Source organism: Archocentrus centrarchus, chromosome 7 (genome assembly GCF_007364275.1).
Source record: "Archocentrus centrarchus isolate MPI-CPG fArcCen1 chromosome 7, fArcCen1, whole genome shotgun sequence".
NCBI classification, from domain to species: domain Eukaryota; kingdom Metazoa; phylum Chordata; class Actinopteri; order Cichliformes; family Cichlidae; genus Archocentrus; species Archocentrus centrarchus.
The window spans coordinates 12,584,501-12,602,721 of record NC_044352.1 but is presented as its reverse complement, the minus strand read 5'-3'; the positions used below and the strand labels follow the sequence as shown (position 1 = coordinate 12,602,721).

The 18,221-nt window shown below is 41.1% G+C and overlaps 1 protein-coding gene across 2 annotated transcripts in view; it reads left to right on the top strand.

Annotated features, from left to right (window-relative positions):
* The window catches only part of LOC115782885 (nuclear receptor coactivator 3), a 70,849-nt gene that overhangs the window by 34,050 nt on the left and 18,578 nt on the right, over window positions 1-18,221 (top strand). Inside the window, exons 1-3 of one of the 2 annotated variants that reach the window (XM_030733382.1) lie at window positions 7,122-7,218; window positions 7,356-7,442; window positions 17,523-17,630. In XM_030733382.1, the coding sequence (XP_030589242.1) occupies window positions 17,539-17,630 (92 nt within the window). In that variant the 5' untranslated portion in view covers window positions 7,122-7,218; window positions 7,356-7,442; window positions 17,523-17,538. Of the gene's footprint in view, window positions 1-7,121; window positions 7,219-7,355; window positions 7,443-17,522; window positions 17,631-18,221 lie in introns of those variants that run through there. The other variant, XM_030733381.1, reaches the window with a different exon arrangement.

The following is an 18,221-nucleotide window of genomic DNA, read 5'->3' as shown; positions in this document are numbered from 1 at the left end:
TGGATGGCTGGATGAGTTTTATTTTTTAGACCTGCTTGGCCTATTTCTGCCCTGAGCCAGACGCTTTCCCTCTGCTTTTCTTCATCCTCCACCCCCTCTTATCCCCTCTCTGAAGTGTGAAGTTTGAAGTAGCAGGCTGTGCGTTATGATAGCAGTAATTGGTCTAAAGATGGAAAGTTCTCTCTCACTTTGGAAGCAAATTGCTTCTTAGTTTAGTGGCAATTAGTGTTTTTTAAGCAAGGCCTGTTGAGAACAATATAACATCAAAGCTCCATTTAAAGGCAGCAAAAAGAGGGTGTAGATGATGGAGACAGTGGTGAAACTATTGCTTTTTGAGGTGAATAGCAGCTCAAAGTCTTGTACGGGTTCATTTAAGACAGAGTGGGGTAGCTGAAAATGGCTCCCCTCTTTGTGCCCCATTGTCTGTGGAGGCGAGCTTTGGACTCTGAGTTTTTTATTAGCCTCTGTGGTCTGATTTGTTTAAGGGGAGGCAAGGTGCCAAGATGTGGCTTGGCTCGTATTTTGCTCCAGTGTGAGTGCCGGGTTTGTTGAAGGGGGACTGAGGGGGGAAAAAAAAAAAAAAAAAACTAAAGCAGAGTCACCCAGAGTACACACACTCACTTTCACACAGTGTACTTTTATGCTTTCTTCACTGTGCTGTTGTGTATCCTGGCTAGTGCACACAATTTCCCTTATTCACAGCCATTACAGAAGATAGACACACACACACAGAAAAATCCTGTTATAAAAAGTAAGGAGAAGGGGTGTGTGTGTGGGGGGGGGGGAATAAAGCTCACACAGAAACAACTCCTGGAAGTTTCTGTGCCTCTATCAGACGCCTGAAGATATTTCTTAAAGACAAAGATCCTTCTGGTTGGACGTGAGTGTGTTTTTAAAAATGTGTTAAAGAACTGAATTTTGGCTGTCAGGATAGTCTAAAACTAAACTTAAAGGGGAACTCATTATGGTGTTATTTTTCATCATGTGTGGATTTCAGTGGTAGATGCTCATGTTAAACATTTCCAGAGTTTATTATTAATGTCATCTTATGTACAAAAAAATAAACTAAAGCCCATTAAAGGTAAATAAGGATTTTTTTTTTAACTCTGAGTGCAGAGCTACTCTAGAAGAGTCCAAGAATAAACTATATGGAGCTGGAAATGAGCATAATAGGTCCCCTTTAATTAAGAATGCATAGGTGGTTTCAATTTGAATTTCTTTTTTTTGTTTGGCAAAAAATCCCAAGAAAACCCCAAAGATTAACTGTATAACTGCTGTAGTGCTTTTTCTCGGTTTTAGCCATTCCTGCTCAGATTATATGAGCCATAGCAAATTATTTAGTCCATACTTCATTTCATAAGTAACCCGATACATGATTGACTGGTGGTAACACTGCCATTTCATATTTATAGCTGTCCATCTCAATTTCAGGCTAGAGTTTGTACACAACCCAGCCACGAGTGCGGCCAAAAGTCAGTGCCGTCCCATGCCTGGATAAAAGGGGAGGGTTGCATCAGGAAGGGCATTCGGCGTAAAATCTTTGCCATGCTGATCATCGAGAATGAGATTTCCATACCGGATCAGTCGAGGCCCAGGTTTGGAGCGGCTGCCGCCAGTTCTCTTGACCAGCAGGGTGTTGGTTGAAACTATGCTATTGTTGGGTGAAGACAAAAGAGGAGGATGCAAGAGATAGGATGAGATGGAGGCAGATGATCTGCTGTGGCAGCCCCCTCTAGAAGAAGAAAAGGAAGATGAAGAATTAGACAAAGGAGAAGTAGGTGAAGAAGATGACAACAAAGAAGACTAAGAAAATAGAAGGTGAAGGAGAGGAAGACAACAAGGAAGAAGATGCAAAAGAAGTGGAGGACGATGGAGAAGAAGTGGAAGACGATGAAGAAGAAAACAATGACAATGAAGAAGAAGAAAATTACGAAGAAAATGGTGACAAAGACAAAGAAGACAACAATAAACAAGACAACATCAAAGTCAGAGAATAACAGAAAAACCATGAAGAAGACAAAGAAAACAACAATGATAAAGACAATGAAGAAGAAGCTAGAGTTTGTACACGTTAACAAGCCTGCCACTGAAAGCTGTGCCCTGTATCAATTAAAATAGTGTTTTAATCCTAATCCTGACAATATAGATAGCTGTGAAAGTTTCAAGCTGAGTTATTTTGTGTGAATTCAGCATTTTGTATTATTTATTTATTTATTTTAAATATTTGTTTTCAGTGGGGTTGAGTTTGAGTTAGTTTCTGTCTCTAAATGCACTTTAGTGTTAGTTTGCCATTTATTCATTACAATATTTGCTTTATTTATTTTGTTAGATTGTGTTTCTCAGGGGTAAGATTTAAATGATTAAGAAAAGGTATTACAAATACACACACCATGTCATTGTAACCAACTCAGTCGTGTAGACATGCCAGTATTATTAATTTCTAAAGCTGACTGTGTTCACAAGTTTGACTAAATTGAAAGTGACTAAAATTAAAGACGTTTACTGTATTTTTTTAAAATTGTATTTTAGTGCTATAAATACCCAATCGTGTTTCAATCGCAGTAGGTCCAAGTTTACTTTATTATTATTTCAGCTACCTGTCAAAAGTTAAAGCTGTGTCCTGTATTTGGGTCTGGTTATAGTTTTATATGAAGGCAGGCTTTAACAGTGCTTTTTATTTTTGATACTACAAACTTGACCTGGAGCCTCAGGCGGATTCACATTACATTAGTGATGTAACCCTGAGTGATATAACCCTGCATTAAAAAAAACAGTCCTCTCATTTGTCTAACTGAAGTCAGTCTACTGACACGATTGGATTTTTACCACGAGGCTCTGGAAAATCAAAATATGCAGGCTCAGCCAGCAGAGAATGTGAATACCAAACCCACTAAGATTATTTTTGAAACCTGAATTTTGTGCCATTTAATTTCACCTTCACATTGAAAGATGAAATTTGTACAATACAGGGCTTTTTATTTTTGTTTTTTCAAGCCTAAAATCTTACTTACTCTGTCCCATATCTAGCACAGGTACATTTGGGTCTTTTGTGTCAGTACTTCTTTTATCTTAATGCATTTGAGAATTTATGCACTTTGTATGTGGTCTCCCCCCATGGGAGTGTTTAGTTTAGTATCTTGCTCGACTGGTTTAGACCACTGATACCCAAAGGTCCTTTTTCTGCAGTAGGCTTCTTTTAATTATTAGTTGTACTTATTTGTCTGCTGGCCTCTAATCTACTGGAGAAAGATCACACACTTATTCATTAGTCTCATATAAATCCAGATTATAATGGACTTTGCTAGCATGGGAATATTTCACTTTCTTGCATGACAGCATGCCTTTCCTTTCTAATTTGCCTGGTTCAGCTGATGAAGGCATGCGTGTGGTGTTATCGTCTTTATCTCATCCTGACTTCTCATTGGTTGCATGCAGTTTTACAGTTGCCATTAAGACACCAGATGAGGAAGTATCTATATTTTTATGTTCTGTTTATCCTAAACTAGATTAAAGTTCAAAAATGCAGTACAGCACAAGATGAAGGTGTAGTCTGTCGTGCTTTAGCTTGAGGGCCTCTGCCATAAGAGACGGAGAGGTCACTGTAGATCACCGTGTATGGGTGTTTGAGCTGAGAAACTGGAAACTTTAAAAGGTATTTTTTTCTACTATTTTTATTGTTATTATGATGGGCTTGACTTTTGATATTTGAACAAAAGTGTTATTTTTTTTTTTATATACTTTTAATTACCAGCATTTTTAGCAGCTTTAAAAAAAGGTCTGTCAGTCACCTGGTTTTACAGCGTCAAGGCCATATGAGGTGACTTTCAGGAACAAAGAGGAGGCCGAGTAAACAATGATTCACTGGGTTCTGGAGTATCATGCAACAAGCAAAGAGGAAGAAACCTCAGAAGTCACAACAGCCTGACCACTGAGTTAAATCAGCTTCTCTGATTGTGGCTTCAAAATGCAGAAATGTTGCCCAGACAAAATCTATGTTGTAAATATCACCTCCTTTTGTGACGCTCGTGATGCACTGCGCACATCATGTTCATGAAGTTAACAGCTTTTGTACGAGCGTCCCCTATAAACTGTGAACTGTGGCTGCATCTTTATTGCATCTTTAAGCGCAGTTGCTTTAACGAGAAGAAGATGCCGCCGTATAAGATGTTTATTGTGCTGCTCGAGTTGCATTGATGAAAGGCAAGCAAGCAAACATTCATACAGTACAAGGCTGAAGCCTTGTTTAGCTTTGTGGTGATGAGTAATTGAAGAGCGCGAGGAGATAAACAGACACGTGTTTAGAGAAGAGCAGACTGTAGAAAGGCCTAAGCTCAACATTTCTTCATTGACTCTGAATCTTAAGCTCATTCACACTGCTTTTATATTCAAGGCTTTTTGCCAGTATGAGCAGCGCCACATGCAGTTAACTACCATTTTATTCATTCTGGTTTTCATGGCTGTTTCAAAGTGAGCACAAAGAGCAATAATGATCACACTGAAGGCTCTCTTGTCCCTGCTCGTGCACAGCACAGAGAACGACCCCCCCCCCCCCCCCCCAAACTTTTGCACAAAAAAATCGAGTCAGTTAGTCTTTGTCACAGTGGAGCCATAAATTCTCCCCGCTTAAGCAGTCATTCTCCGGCTCTATTTTTCTCTCCTTTCAATTAATAGGAAACACATCGGTTGAAGGAGGGTCTTTGTTGGTGTGTGAGAGTCCATACATCACCTAAACTAGAGCGCTCACCCCTCCTCCTCCTCCTCCTCCTCCTCCTCCTCCTCCTCCTCCTCCTCCTCCTGTCTCCTGCCTCCTCACACACACACACACACACACACACACACACACCGACAGCCTCCATCTGCTCCCAATCACGGGTGCATCCAGCGGTCAGGTCGCTGATGGTGAATGGCACACAAAACACACATAAACATACACAACACAGCTACACAGCACGCTGTAACAATCTGCTGTAAAAATACAGTTTGTTCCATAATTCACTGTTCTTTGTGAATATAGTCAAATCCTGTAAATGCCAATTATGCTGAGGTTTTTGTTTTTTTTTTCTTTTTCTGATTCTTGATTCTGTCTCCTCACTCATCTGCACAAAATTATATTGGGTCAAGTTTGTCTACTTCATTTAGCACATGACATAAAGAAGACTCAGGCCACAGTGAGCGCAAAGCCTCAATGTTCAAGTGAAAATCTGTAATTTAGAAGTATTGTGATCGTTCTTTTGATTATGTTGCCTTAGCAGATTTTAAATGTTATGCATGTGTAATGTGATTTTGAGTTATTGTTTAAGGTTTAGCTAGCAACAGGCCACCATCTGGCTGTCAGTCATCCTCAGGAGGTTGCAGTATTGAATTCAACATCTTGGAGGCAGAGTGCATCAGACATAAAGAAAGACAAAGCAGTTCAAAAATATATAACTGAGGGCTGAAGTGCAAACCAGAATGCTTTCAGCAGTCTAAAAATATTAGGTTTTGGGATGCCAAATCATTATTTTATAACACACTTTAAAACACTGTAATATTGAACCTAACTTTCTCAGTTGACCATATTTAACTCCCAAACTCTGTCCATGTGTACATCTGCAGGTAGCTTCATTTCCGCTGATGATCACTTCAGTTGCCTACCTCAAAGTTTTGTGGTTGCCCCTTTTATGCAAACTGTATTCTGTCAAAATGTTAGCATGTTAGGTTAGCACTGTCAACTTCCAGCAAGAAGGTCCTGAGTTTGAATCTCTGGGCTGGCTGGGGCCCTTCTTTGTGGAGTTTGCATGTCCTTCCTGTACATTTGTGGGTTTTCTCCGGGTACTCTGGCTTACTCGGGCTATAGGTGTGAATGTGAGGGTGAGTGGTTTCCTGTCTCTGGCAATAGTGTTCCCTGATTTTATTTTATTTATTTTTGCCCTGTGACAGCTAGGATAGGCTCCAGCCTTTTTCTCGGTTCCATAATCTGTCACTAGTTTATCCCACCAACTTCAGCTTTTGATGGCAATAAAAAAGCCTTTCCATGCAGTTCAATGAGTAGTTAAATAGCTACACAAGCTGATATCTTGTCATAGCAGAAGAACAACCAGAAACTGAATTCAGTGTGTGTGCTCATTTAGATCTTGTTCACTTCTGGTATTTTTATAGAGATAAATCTACAGTAATTAAATTTTACATTAATAAAATGTTTATGAAAGTTACAGTAGGAATACTTGCATAACACTGAAAGCATTCAGAACATCACTGTATTTCATTTTATTTTTTACAGTTAGAAGCAATTTCTCTAGATCACAGTAGGCAAAATAAGAGTGTTTTATAGTTTAACTGTAAAATGGCAGAAAAAAGCTGATAGGCATGAGATTAACAAAGACTTGGCCTCTGATGCGATGCTCTCAACATTTATTTAATAAGAATGAAAGTAAGCCTACTTTCTGAGACACACACACACCCACGGACAGAAGAACATGAGCCATACTGGTGGTGTGCTTCACTGATGACAGGGTGTCATGGAAACGCCCAGCGTTCCCCATGGTTACGCACTGTTTACCCCTACGGGATACTCTTCTTGGATTGTTCAGACACTGAACACTTGAGCTACTACAACAACTCAACATGGCCAAAGAACGAACACACACACACACACGCACGCACACACATTGTTTCTTATCAGGATCTAAATGGACACAAATTAGCCTATTATGTGCTTTTGGGATTACAGCAGTGATTTTAGCCGGTTTAGTCTGTTTATGTGCTCCTGCTCTGAGTCCATACAGCACAGTGGATATTTGCTAATAAAGGCTTGATGTTTATATCCAGTTATGTATCTGGTGCATTCATTCAGAGCAAAAGATGTGCAACAATTCACTTTACCTTTTTTTTTTTTTCTTCTAACTTTTTATAGTTAGCGCGGGTGGCTGAATTGTGGATCACATGCTGTCTTCACTTTCAGGTTTCAGCTGTTTGGCTTCCTGTAAAACTTGTGACTCAACATCCCTTTTTGTGTGTTTCTGTAGGTATAGGGGTGTGTGTGCGTGTGTGTGTGTGTGTGTGTGTGTGTGTGTGTGTGTTTGTGTTTTTGGTCAGGTTGTGGGAGAGGTCTGTGTGTTAATGCAAATGCACAGGAGCCATGGTGTGTTTGCTCTGTACGTGTGCAGCCTTAATGAAGACAAAGGCACATAGCGAGGCTGGGCTCCCTCACAGTTTCTTCTCCTCATTAAGACGTTAATGGTGCTTCCTGTGCATGTGTCTTCAGGCTGCTGATTAATAATGCTGCTTGTTATTCATTAATATTGGCCTAATGAACATGCACTGTTGAGCGTGATTGTTAAACTTTTTTGCGTGTGTTTTTTTTCTTTTCTCTCCAGACTCCATTGATCAGACCACATAGGACCGCACCCCCAGAACAAGGGGAGGGGGGATCTGATCGTCCATCATCTTGGCGCCGTCGAAAGGTGGGCTAACATCCCATACGGTTGGCATGGTAACGGCCTGCCGGGTTCAGGTTGAGCGGTTTGTCAGAGACAGTTTCTTGTTGTTGCCACACTCTTGCAACATCCTCCTGACCTGAACACTGAAATGCAGAGAACAGTGTGTGTGTTTTGAGGCAAATGTTTTATAGAGGGGTTTTTGTGTGTATGTGTATGTGTGTTTGAATTGGAAGGTGGAATAGTTTACGGAGAAAGACTGGTTGTGGTGGTGGCAGCAAGGGAAACAAAGAGGGCTGCAAACGATTTTCAGGCAGATGAGAAAATGAAGAGTGGGAAGACAGGAGGGAGACAGGAGGAGAAATCAAATTATTCTTTGTGCTCTACCTGCCACAGAGGCTGAAAGAGAGCATTAATCTTTTACCCCTGTCTGCAGGTGACGACAACACACACACTCACAAACACAAAAGTGTACCCACACTTAACCAAACCACACTCTCTCTTTCGTTCACGTGCATTCTCACACACATGTTTTTGCAAACTCGCTGCTGTTGCACATACAGCAGCAGTGACTGTGTGAGGAGAGAGGTTGTTAAGAAAGTAGAGGAAGGAGAGTCCAGGACATAGTAAAGGAGATATTGGTTCTGAACAAGAAGAAAACTAGGAGGATGAGGTGAGGCAAGGATACTTCCAGGATTCTTTCACAGTGAGTTAAAGTAAGACAGTGAAAGCTTTGTTGATTTCTCTGCATAAATGTCAGGTGACGGGCAGTTGAAGCACTTCAGGGGTTTGGATGGGCATGAAACTCTCTTTAAATCAGTAGAAAAATGGTAATAGAAAATTTGCACTTTATTAATAAGGTATTTTCTCAGCCTGATTACACATTCAGCATTCAATGAATTTGCCTCCTTATGTGCAGTTTTTTTTTTTTTTAACTTCAACTTGATAACACGTTCCTCCACTAAGAATAAAGATGCAATGCAAATCCTACTAAGCTGAATTGTATTAAACTAGGTGAAGGGGTGGAGCATGGACAAAAAATAAAATCTGGCACTGACGAGTTTCTAAAATTATTTAAATGCTACGGCTGAACAGATGAACAGTAACACATGACATATTACACTGTCATTATTTATTTAACACAAACTAAGCCAGAATGCAGAAGCAGTGTGTAACAAACCTAAGTGGCTTGTAGAACCACTTTAGCAGCAATAATAATGAAGTTATGACTTTCTATATGACTTTATCAGTCTCTCAACATTGTGGAAGAATTTTGGCTCACTTTTCTTTGTGAAATTTGTTTCAGTTAGCTGAGGTTTGCAGGCATTTATTTATGCACGGCTCTCTTAAAGTCCTGCCAGAGCCATATCAGATTGAGGTCTGGACTTTGATTGGGCCATTGCTGCACCGCAATTCTTTTTTTTTTAAACTATTCTGTTAGAGATTTGCTGCAGTACTTGGGATCATTGTCCTGTTACATGACATGAAGCATCAGGCAGATGGCCTCACATTTAACTCTAGAATACTTTGGTACACAGAGGAGTTTGTAGTTAACACAATGACTGCAAGTTGCCCAGGTCCTGTGTCTTCAAAACAAGCCCAAATCATCACCCCTCCACCACCGTGCAGATAGTTGGTATGAGGTGTTTGTGCTGATATGCTCTCTTTGGTTTTCTCCAAATATGTTGCTGAACATTATGACCAAACATCTCATCTGTCCAAAGGACATTATTCCAGACGTCTTGCAGCTTGTTGAGATGCAACTTTGCAAACCTAGTCTGTGCTGCCATGTTGTTCTTAGAGAGCAGAGGCTTTCTCTTGGCAGCCTTTCCAGATTAGCCATACTTGTTCAGTCCTTTTCTAATCGTACTGTCATAAAATTTAACATGCTAACTGAGGCCTGTAGAGACTGAGATGTAGCTCTTGCGCTACATTATTATTATTATTATTAGGATAAACCAGTAGACAATCTTTGCAGCTTGTGTTAGTAGTTAAAGCAGCTTGTCATGCTGCTTGTGTGAGTTTACATGGCCAGACATGGGCCGTGTGCCTCTGTTTTGTCAACAGAGATTATGAAAGACTGGCAGGCGGGGGAGGCGACAGCAGGGGTATTTGCATCACCCAGGCTAAGCAGGCCTGCCCCGCTAACTCTGTCACCTTCCCGCTCCCTTTTTCTCTCCCTTCCTGTCTGCTCCTCCTGCTTGTCGCCAACAACAAGCACTCTGGCTAGACTGTTGCCACGGTCTTAACGCCTCCAGTCAAGAAAAAAAATGGAAAGAGAGATGTTCAAGCAAACACGTGAAAAGTTTGACGGCAGCCAGCGCCACAGATCTGTTATCTCATTTGAGAGATGACAAATGAATTAGTTTCTAGATAAACTAAAAGATTAACCATGAGCCTTTTTTTGTGTACGGCAAACAGTAAAAGTTTCTAATAGAGCTTGAACATTGAATCTGCTCTAGGGAATCCCAAGATATTTATAATGATGTTTAGACAGGAATAATCCTGCCTGTCTACAGATGATGTACAACATAGATTGGTGATAGATTGAGGTTGTATTTGTTGTTGCTAATTTTTTCCCATTTGCCTGACGCCTTCCCCCACTAACTCTTTCCGACTCATTCTTGTTTGTTGCACTTTTTTTTTCTTTCCTTCTTTCCCCCTCACTGCTGTGACTCATTGTGTTGTGGGAGGTCTGTCGACTCTCCACTTTGTTTGCTGCTTTCCCAAACATAATTCAGTTTTTAGCTGCTGTTCATCCATTTTAAAATGGAGTCAGCGAATATTACTCACTAGTGATATTGAAGTGATGCTCATCTTACTGGAAATAATTTTGTTTCCACCAAATTGCAAGAATACATGCAAATTCCAAAAATGTGATTGATTGGAAGAGTGAACACTATTTGGTTAATGTAAAGTTATCAGGACTCTGGGATGGATGGATGGATGGATGGATGGATGGATGGATGGATGGATGGATGGATGGATGGATGGATGGATGGATGGATGGATGGATGGATGGGCGGGCGGGCGGGCTGGCTACTTAGCGCTTTTTTAATTATACTGACCATTCAAAGCACTTTAACACTACACTGCATTCATCCATTCACACAAATACCTACCATACTTTGCTCTCTGCATCTACAGTTGTGTTCAGAAGTTTACACCCAGTCGTCATGGGTATGAATGTCATGGTAATTTGTGGATTTGTATAATTTCTTTGAACTTTTCTTTTTCCAGGGTGAAATGATTGTACAGCACACATCTTTAATAACTTTTAAAAAGAGGAATTGGGTGCAGAAGTTTACATATGTTTTGGATTTTCTCAAATTCACACAGGGTCGACTTTAGCTGGTTGGTGTCTTTGCACGGACCCAGCTTTTAAGCGTAGTCCACAAATTAATTTTCAGTAGGGGTGAGGTTGGGGCTTTGTGAAAGCCATTCTAGAAGCTTAACGTTAGCCTGCTTTATCCATTCCAAAACCAGTTTTGATGTGTGTTTGAAATCATTGTCTTGTTGGAACACCAAATTGTGTCCAAGTTTAATCATCTAGCCCATCTGACCAACGAATTCTCTGGGAGGCATTTGGCTTGTCCATGTGAGCAGCTGCAAATTTCAGTTGCACTTGAAGGTGTCAGTTTTGGAGCAGGGACTTCTTTCTTGGTCAGCAAGCTTGCGCCTTGATAGTTCCTGAACATCCTAACCAATTTCCTCGCATCTGAGGGTGACAGTTTGGATCTTCTTCCAGACCTTGGCACAGTGGTGACACACTGTAATAACATGTAAGAACATACAATTGTTTGAACTGATGATCTTCCCAACTTGTGTAAATTTACAGTTCTCCTTTTAGATCTTCACTGAGTTCCTTGGACTTTTCCGTTGTTCTGAGTATTGGTCAGTCCAATGAGTGCTGGCCAGCATTCATTTGTTTTTATACTGGCAGAGAAACTACCTGTTGTAGTAAATCATGATCGCTAATGAGACATTAATAGGCCTGGCATTGTCAATTCAAAAGACATTGCAGAACCTACAGCACCACCTATTAGCTTCTGTTTCAAGGAAAACATCGAGGTATTGCCATAGCCTTTAAGGGTCGGCGGCAGTGTCTGGTCTACAAAAACTTTAACATTGGCCATAACATCAATTGACAACGATCTCACCCAGGATGTTCAAATTCCCACATAGATGCATCTACTAAAAATCTTGAACAAGTTCAAATTTTGGCGACCTTGACCTCAAGGTAAAGGTCAGAGGTCTAGTTCCAAGAAAACGTTAACATTGGCCATAACTCGAACAATGTGACCTAGGCTGTTCAAATTCGCACTACGGATGCATCTACTAAAACTCTGTCGAGTTTGAATCTCAGGGACCTTGACCTAAAGGCAAAAATCAGAGGTCAAGTTTCCTGAAAAACCCGATAACTCGAGACCGAGCTCACTTAGGATGTTCAAATTCAAACCATAGATGCATATTGTTCAAACTAAACCCACCAAACTTCACACACTTGTTCATTGACTTTACTATAACAGCACTTTGTGTGGATTCGAGAAAATCCAATATGAATTTAAACTTGTGCACCCACTTCTTCTTTTTTAAAGTCATTAAAAATGTATGCTGTACAATCATTCCACCCTAGAAAAACAACAGTCCAAACAAATCATTAAAACTCCCCAAATTGCTATTAAATTCATGCCCATGGTGATTGGATGTAAACTTCTGACCACAACTGCATCTTAGTGTCTTACATCGAGAGCAGTTAGGGGAGATGAAATCCTTCCATCTCCAGCTTTTTCCCCTGTGCAAAAGAGGATAAACAACCAAACTTGTCCTTTAGCTGTATGATAATGACCATGAAATGATAAAACCTTTAGGAACAGTTACGGTCTGGAAAAGAGGCACATGTGCATTTTTGTCATTTTAACATATAAATGATTTTAATATCAATTTGATGTCTCAGCTTGATGTCTTGTAAGTTGTTTTCACACATTCACTATACCCCTGAACTTAGTCCCTTACTCGATAGAGCTTAATGTGACAAAGAACAGACGCATCAGGCAGCTTCCTTCCATGCAGCATCCCTCCCCTTAACTAAAAAGAGTGAGGTCACATGAAATAGACAAATGCCCTGTCCTTGTGATCTGACTTGAATCTCCCTCTGGGCACTATGAACATCTTCTGTCAGTTCATTAGTAAATCCTCAACACAAAGTGTTGATCTAAGGTATGGATACATTATGTCTGTTGGCCTTTACAGCCAGGAGACAAAAGCAGTATGTGGTGTTTGTTTGTCTTCTGATCCAGTCTCTGCCCACCGTCCTAATTAAGGTTATGACATTGACATTATACAGTACCAGTTAAAAGTTGGGATACACTGATTCATATGAATGGGTGAGTGTGTCCAAATGTTTGACTGGTACTGTATGTGCAAGGGACAGAAATAGTAATAACAAAAAATGGCCCCAAAAAGGTGAATCTAAAGATGCATAAAAACCCACAAACAGCAGAAGAAAATTTGCCCATTTTACCTAGTACTGAGTCCATCAGCTTATTAGAACCACTGAGCATCTGCTAAGAGTCCGTGGTGTTCTCTCCTACCTCCTTCTCTCTGTGGGGTTTACAATCTATCATCTCATCCAACTTTTTTTCTCTTTGCTACATGGATTGTGGTTTTTTTTAAAAAAAGTAAACTCTCATTAATGTCAATTTGTGTTCAGAACTCATGAGAATGTGCAGGAATTGTGGGATTTTGACAGTTGCCTAGCAATGTTGCTTTGACTGTAGCCTAACCATCAGTGTCTGCATTTTCTCTGTAATGGATTATGTGCTTCTTTCTTGCTGCCAAGACTAAATAATCTGTTCTTCAGGTCTGTTCCAAGCTTAAGGGGATATTTTGAAAGTGTGTGAATTAGATCTCTTACTAGTCAACTGGACTGTATGCTTTCAGTTTTATGAGATGAGTTGTTTCCTCTGGTTTTACCATAAAGCTATACACTCTGTGCTCCCACTGGGCTCCAGGCTCCAGAGTTAATGGCAGGCTACTGTCCCTTAGCAGACCTCAGGAGTTTAGCTTCACCCCAAGTTATGCCACAACAGTGTTGACCTGAATGATCCTCCTGTCTCACTCGTCTAATGACCCATATAATATGTGGGTCAACTCTTCAGCATGAAGGTGATGGCCTCTTGAAATCACTCAGTTCAAGATCAGGGTTGAGAACCAGGTCAGACTTGATATCAAAGTTCAGAGCTGCTTGCCTGCATGGGTGCTCTGACTTTCACCTGTCAGCAGAAGAGGAGACTTTCCAATGACCAGGAGCTACATTTTTTTTTTTTTTTTTTTTTTTGCCCTGCCATTATTTGTCCCTAAAAAGCCATTGCTATTTCATACTACTTTGCAGGCACAGCAAGAACATGCAAATTTCTCATGAAGTGCAACCCAGGTGCAAGCTTAGACTCCTAAATCTAGGTTCTATAAACTGAAGTGAACGTAAGATTATGGGCAAGGTTTTTTATTATTATTAAATTTTTTTCTGGCTCACTCTTTGTTGTGTCATGGAGGAGCCCTTTCTCTTCATTTCTACTCCAAGTTTACATCCCAGTTTCCTTTGACTTTTCCTTTTTTCAACCATGCAGGGTTTCTAATAACCTTCTCCAAAAAGCAGTGCATAAGAATTAATGAGTATCAACATTTCTCTAGAGAGCAGATGTATAGTTAGAAAAGAAATGTATAATACGTTGCCCAGTCACATCAGAAGGCAACAACTACCACACAAACAGCAGCATAAGAGACAGTCATTATATAGAGTGAGATTCAAAAGTGAAAATAAGAAATGAAGAAAAGGGGGCTTGAGGCAAAAGGAAGATGTTGACTGCTTATTTCCACACACTTGGATAATGGCTGGGCGAAGTGGGTGTAAAGTGTCAGATCTTCAGTTACGTAATTTCTCATTGATACCAAAAATTGTTTTGGGGCTTTCTGAAGCAGTTTGACCATCTTACAAAAATTTCTAAAAGAGTATACCACCCTCTTAACACCTCTGTATCACTGAACACATTGTCACATCTGGATTAGGGACCGAAGCCGCAGTATGATTTAGCATTGAGTAGTCTGTACTCAGAGCTTTGCATGCCGATGTCCACATATTGTAGCTGTTTATCATCACCTGGAGGCAGTATCAAAAATATGTGGAACAACTGCTAATGATGTCTACTCTTTAAGCACCTACTGCTGAGAAGTCAGAAATTATAACAGTGGAGTGAAACCAGTGGTCCACAGTGGCCATTATTTGTGATTCTTGTCTATACTTTTATTTAAAAAAAAACTTTGTTCTTGCTTGTTTTGTTTTTTTTTTTTTCCTAACTTCTTTCTCCTTGTAATTTTTTTTGTTTTGTTTTCCATCTGTTTCTTTTGGCTTTTTGGGAGATTGCACTTAAGTGCATTTCTGTGATATTTAAGTGCATCATTGAGACCATAAATTAGGCTTTAAACAATTGGCTGCATATATGAAGCAGTGGATTTGTAAAATCTGATTATGAATTTGGTTATGGAACAGTCACTATGACCAGTGCTGTTTTCTCCCACAACTCCCTCGAATGACTCGAGCGCTTTTTCCTTAGATAATATTCTAGTAGGCATGATCTGACTATTTTTTAACATTCATATTGTTAGGCTGGGTGAGTTTTTCCATCAGAATCTTGCTATTGTGCTATTTGTTCCTAGTTAGTTCTTTGAATATTTGTAAGTTTTATTAACTAATTTGCTTGCTTTTTCTTCTTCTGCCAAAATTTTTCTTTTTCAAAGACAACATCATCTTAATTGGAACTGTTTTTGTTCCAGTCTCTCTAATACTCAGATTAGAACTGCACATTAACCCAGGTGCAGGGAACCCATTTTACAGTCTGCATTTTGCTCTGTACACTCCTCCTCACATCTCCAGCCCTGTCTCCTTCAAATTGCCATCTTCATGCCCATCTCTCCATTTCCTCTTGCTGCCCTCAATAACGCCATCACCTTCTTCCATTTCCTTCTTAACGTGGCTCAGTCCTGCTGCCCCCTGCTGCTGTATTGTACCCACAGCAGCCCCACTGCCTCTCTGCCACCAGGCCCACACTGCCTGTGGCGTGTAATTGACTTTCTCCCCGCACTGGAAAAGCGGGCGGCCTGCGCCAGGCTGGAGGTGACCCATTTCCCTGGGGCATTCAGCAGCCTCCTAATCAACTATTCTCTGGGGCTGCCTCATTCACTCTGCAATTAGAGCAACTCCCCCTTTGAGAACTCCATCAATCGGCTGGCAGTCAGGCAGGCGAACGGGCGGGCTTGGGTGGCGTAGGAGCAAAGAAGGAGTTTCACCCGAACACTTTGCTTTGGCTCTTCAAGTTCTGAAACCTCCTGACTTTGTTCTTCCCCCTCCCTGCTTTTTTGCTTCTCCTGCTCCTCCTCTCCCTCGTGGTAGGTTTCATCAGACAACAGCAAGCGGGGGTTTTGTCTAACGAAGAGCAGCAGACAGGGAGGCAGGTAGACGGGCATGCAGGGAGGTAGATTGTAGGATAGGCAAGAAGAGGTAGGAAAGCAGACAAAGGCACTAAGACAGTCAGTCAGTCAGTTAGATGGGAGGGACTCGAGGGAGAGATTAAAAGAGAAATTTGAAAGAGGGAGGGATTGAGCAAGAGTATCTGTGAGATTTCAGAGCATCTCATTCTTTCAGGAGAGTGTTCCCTGTTGTTGTATTGCAAGAGAATACACTTGTGTTTCACCTGGTCTTGCAGACATGCGTGAAAGCAGTCCTCATATTGATTCTTTCTCAGTATAAAGGTGTTCTCACAAGCCAAGTTCACATGACCGAAGACTAGGACATTCTCTGTCCAAAAACAAAAAATCAAACCCAACACAATCAGATGGTTTTGCTCCGATCCCACCAGAGATGATGGCGCATGATGATTAAATAACAGGCCGGCGTCTCTCCCCTGCCGTTGGCCTGATTTGCTATGCAGGAGAGGCAGTGCTCTGGTCAGAGGATAACCATGTAATCAATGGAATGAAAAAGCTGCTCTGGCTGTGAAGGTTAAGAGGGGTATGGGAGGGTTTCAGCCCACTCTGTGTGCCACACATGCATTCAAAACACACTCCAGACTGTCTGAATGTTACTAAATCCTCCTCCTTTCACCTGTTCCCCTTCCCTCCTGTCTTTCTTTGACATGCCTTTATCTCTCTTTCTCTCAGTCCGCTCCCTCCTACTGCCTCCGCCTCTTTTTGCTCTGATTCCCCCCCACCCCCATGTGTTTTTTTTTCTTCCTCTGCAATTCTTCTGTCTCACACTATATTTGTGCTCTCTCTCCCCTTCATTTACTTTCCTCTCTTCCCTCCCTCCCTCCTACCTTTCCCCAGTGTCAGCTGCTGTCACTGTGGCAAAGAAAATGACCAATCAGAGCTCACTTCACTGCACTGGCTTCTCCCTCCCTTCCTTATTTCTTCCTTTCCTTTCCATCCCTCTATTCCCTTCTCTTCCTCCTCCTCCTTTTCAGTCCATCTGCCGCTCATCCCCACAACCTTTATCAGCTCACTTCCTGGAGACAAAATGTGATGCATTATGGGAGACAGACGGCTGTCTAACGGGGTTAGCTGTGTTGCGTGGCTTATCATCAGAGACACTGCTAATCCTGTGTCTCTGTGTGTATGTGTGCGCACATACGCGTGGATGCTCCATGCGAGCTGATGAACTCACACATGCACAGGCCCACACACACAAACAGCCTCACATGCTTACTCTCATATTCTCCAAATAAGAAAAAGAGGAGGAGGAGGAGGAGGCAGCCGACGAGACATGTTTATGTTTGTCAGTCTCTGCAAGGAGAATATGATTTGCATGATATAAGCATATTTTACCCTGCTGTGTACTGTTTTGCACTTTATCCGTTTACAACCTGCCTTTATTATTTTTGCTGAGTTCAAAAAGATGCTTGCCACGCATTCCTGCCTTCACAATTACTTTTATAATAAGAGCTAAAAGGCTAAGAGGGGACTATGTAATCACTTCTCTGACTACAATTTTTATTTGTGTGTGTGTGTCTCTATGTCTGTGTGTGTGTGTGTGTGTGCACTGCTTTCTCTCAGGTGCTGATATGTGTTCATGATGAGCGGGTTGGGGGAAAACTCCATGGAGCCTCTCAGCTCAGAAAACCGGAAACGCAAGCTCTCGACTTGTGACACGCCTGGTCTGGGGTGAGTGTGTGGGATCAGCGAACGAGAGGGGAAAATGCAGGAAAGTGGGCTACTGGGTCAGTGTTTTCTTGAGCTCTGGCTGTACAGCTATTATGTTGATGTACGCTGTGATGAGTAAGAACAAAGCTGTGGAAAAAAAAAAAATCTAGTAGTTTTGATAGAAAGGATAAAAAAAATTTTTTCTTTCTCTTTTTACTTTACTCAACAAAAGAAAAAAAAGAGGGTAAAGCCATTTTCTCCAGGTTGGAACATGAGAAATAAAATGTGCTTGCGTGCTGACATTTTAGTCAACAGTGCTGTTATTCCAGTTAGAGCTTCATCAGGGTACACACATTAAATTGACCACTGGCACATAAATGTGTGTAGACTCAACTTTGTGTTATTGATGCTTATTTCCACTGGCCTTTCACCCTACATTTGATGATCTTTCTCCACATTTTCTGTCTCTGTCTCCACTGCAGCTGAAAAATAAAGGCAAATATGATCCAAAAATACTAGGAGTGGTATTGATCTACTCTTCTAAGTCTTGCCAGGAAAGGTGACCGTACTGCAAGCTTTTTTTTTTTAAAGTAATGTCCAGTTACCCCTGTC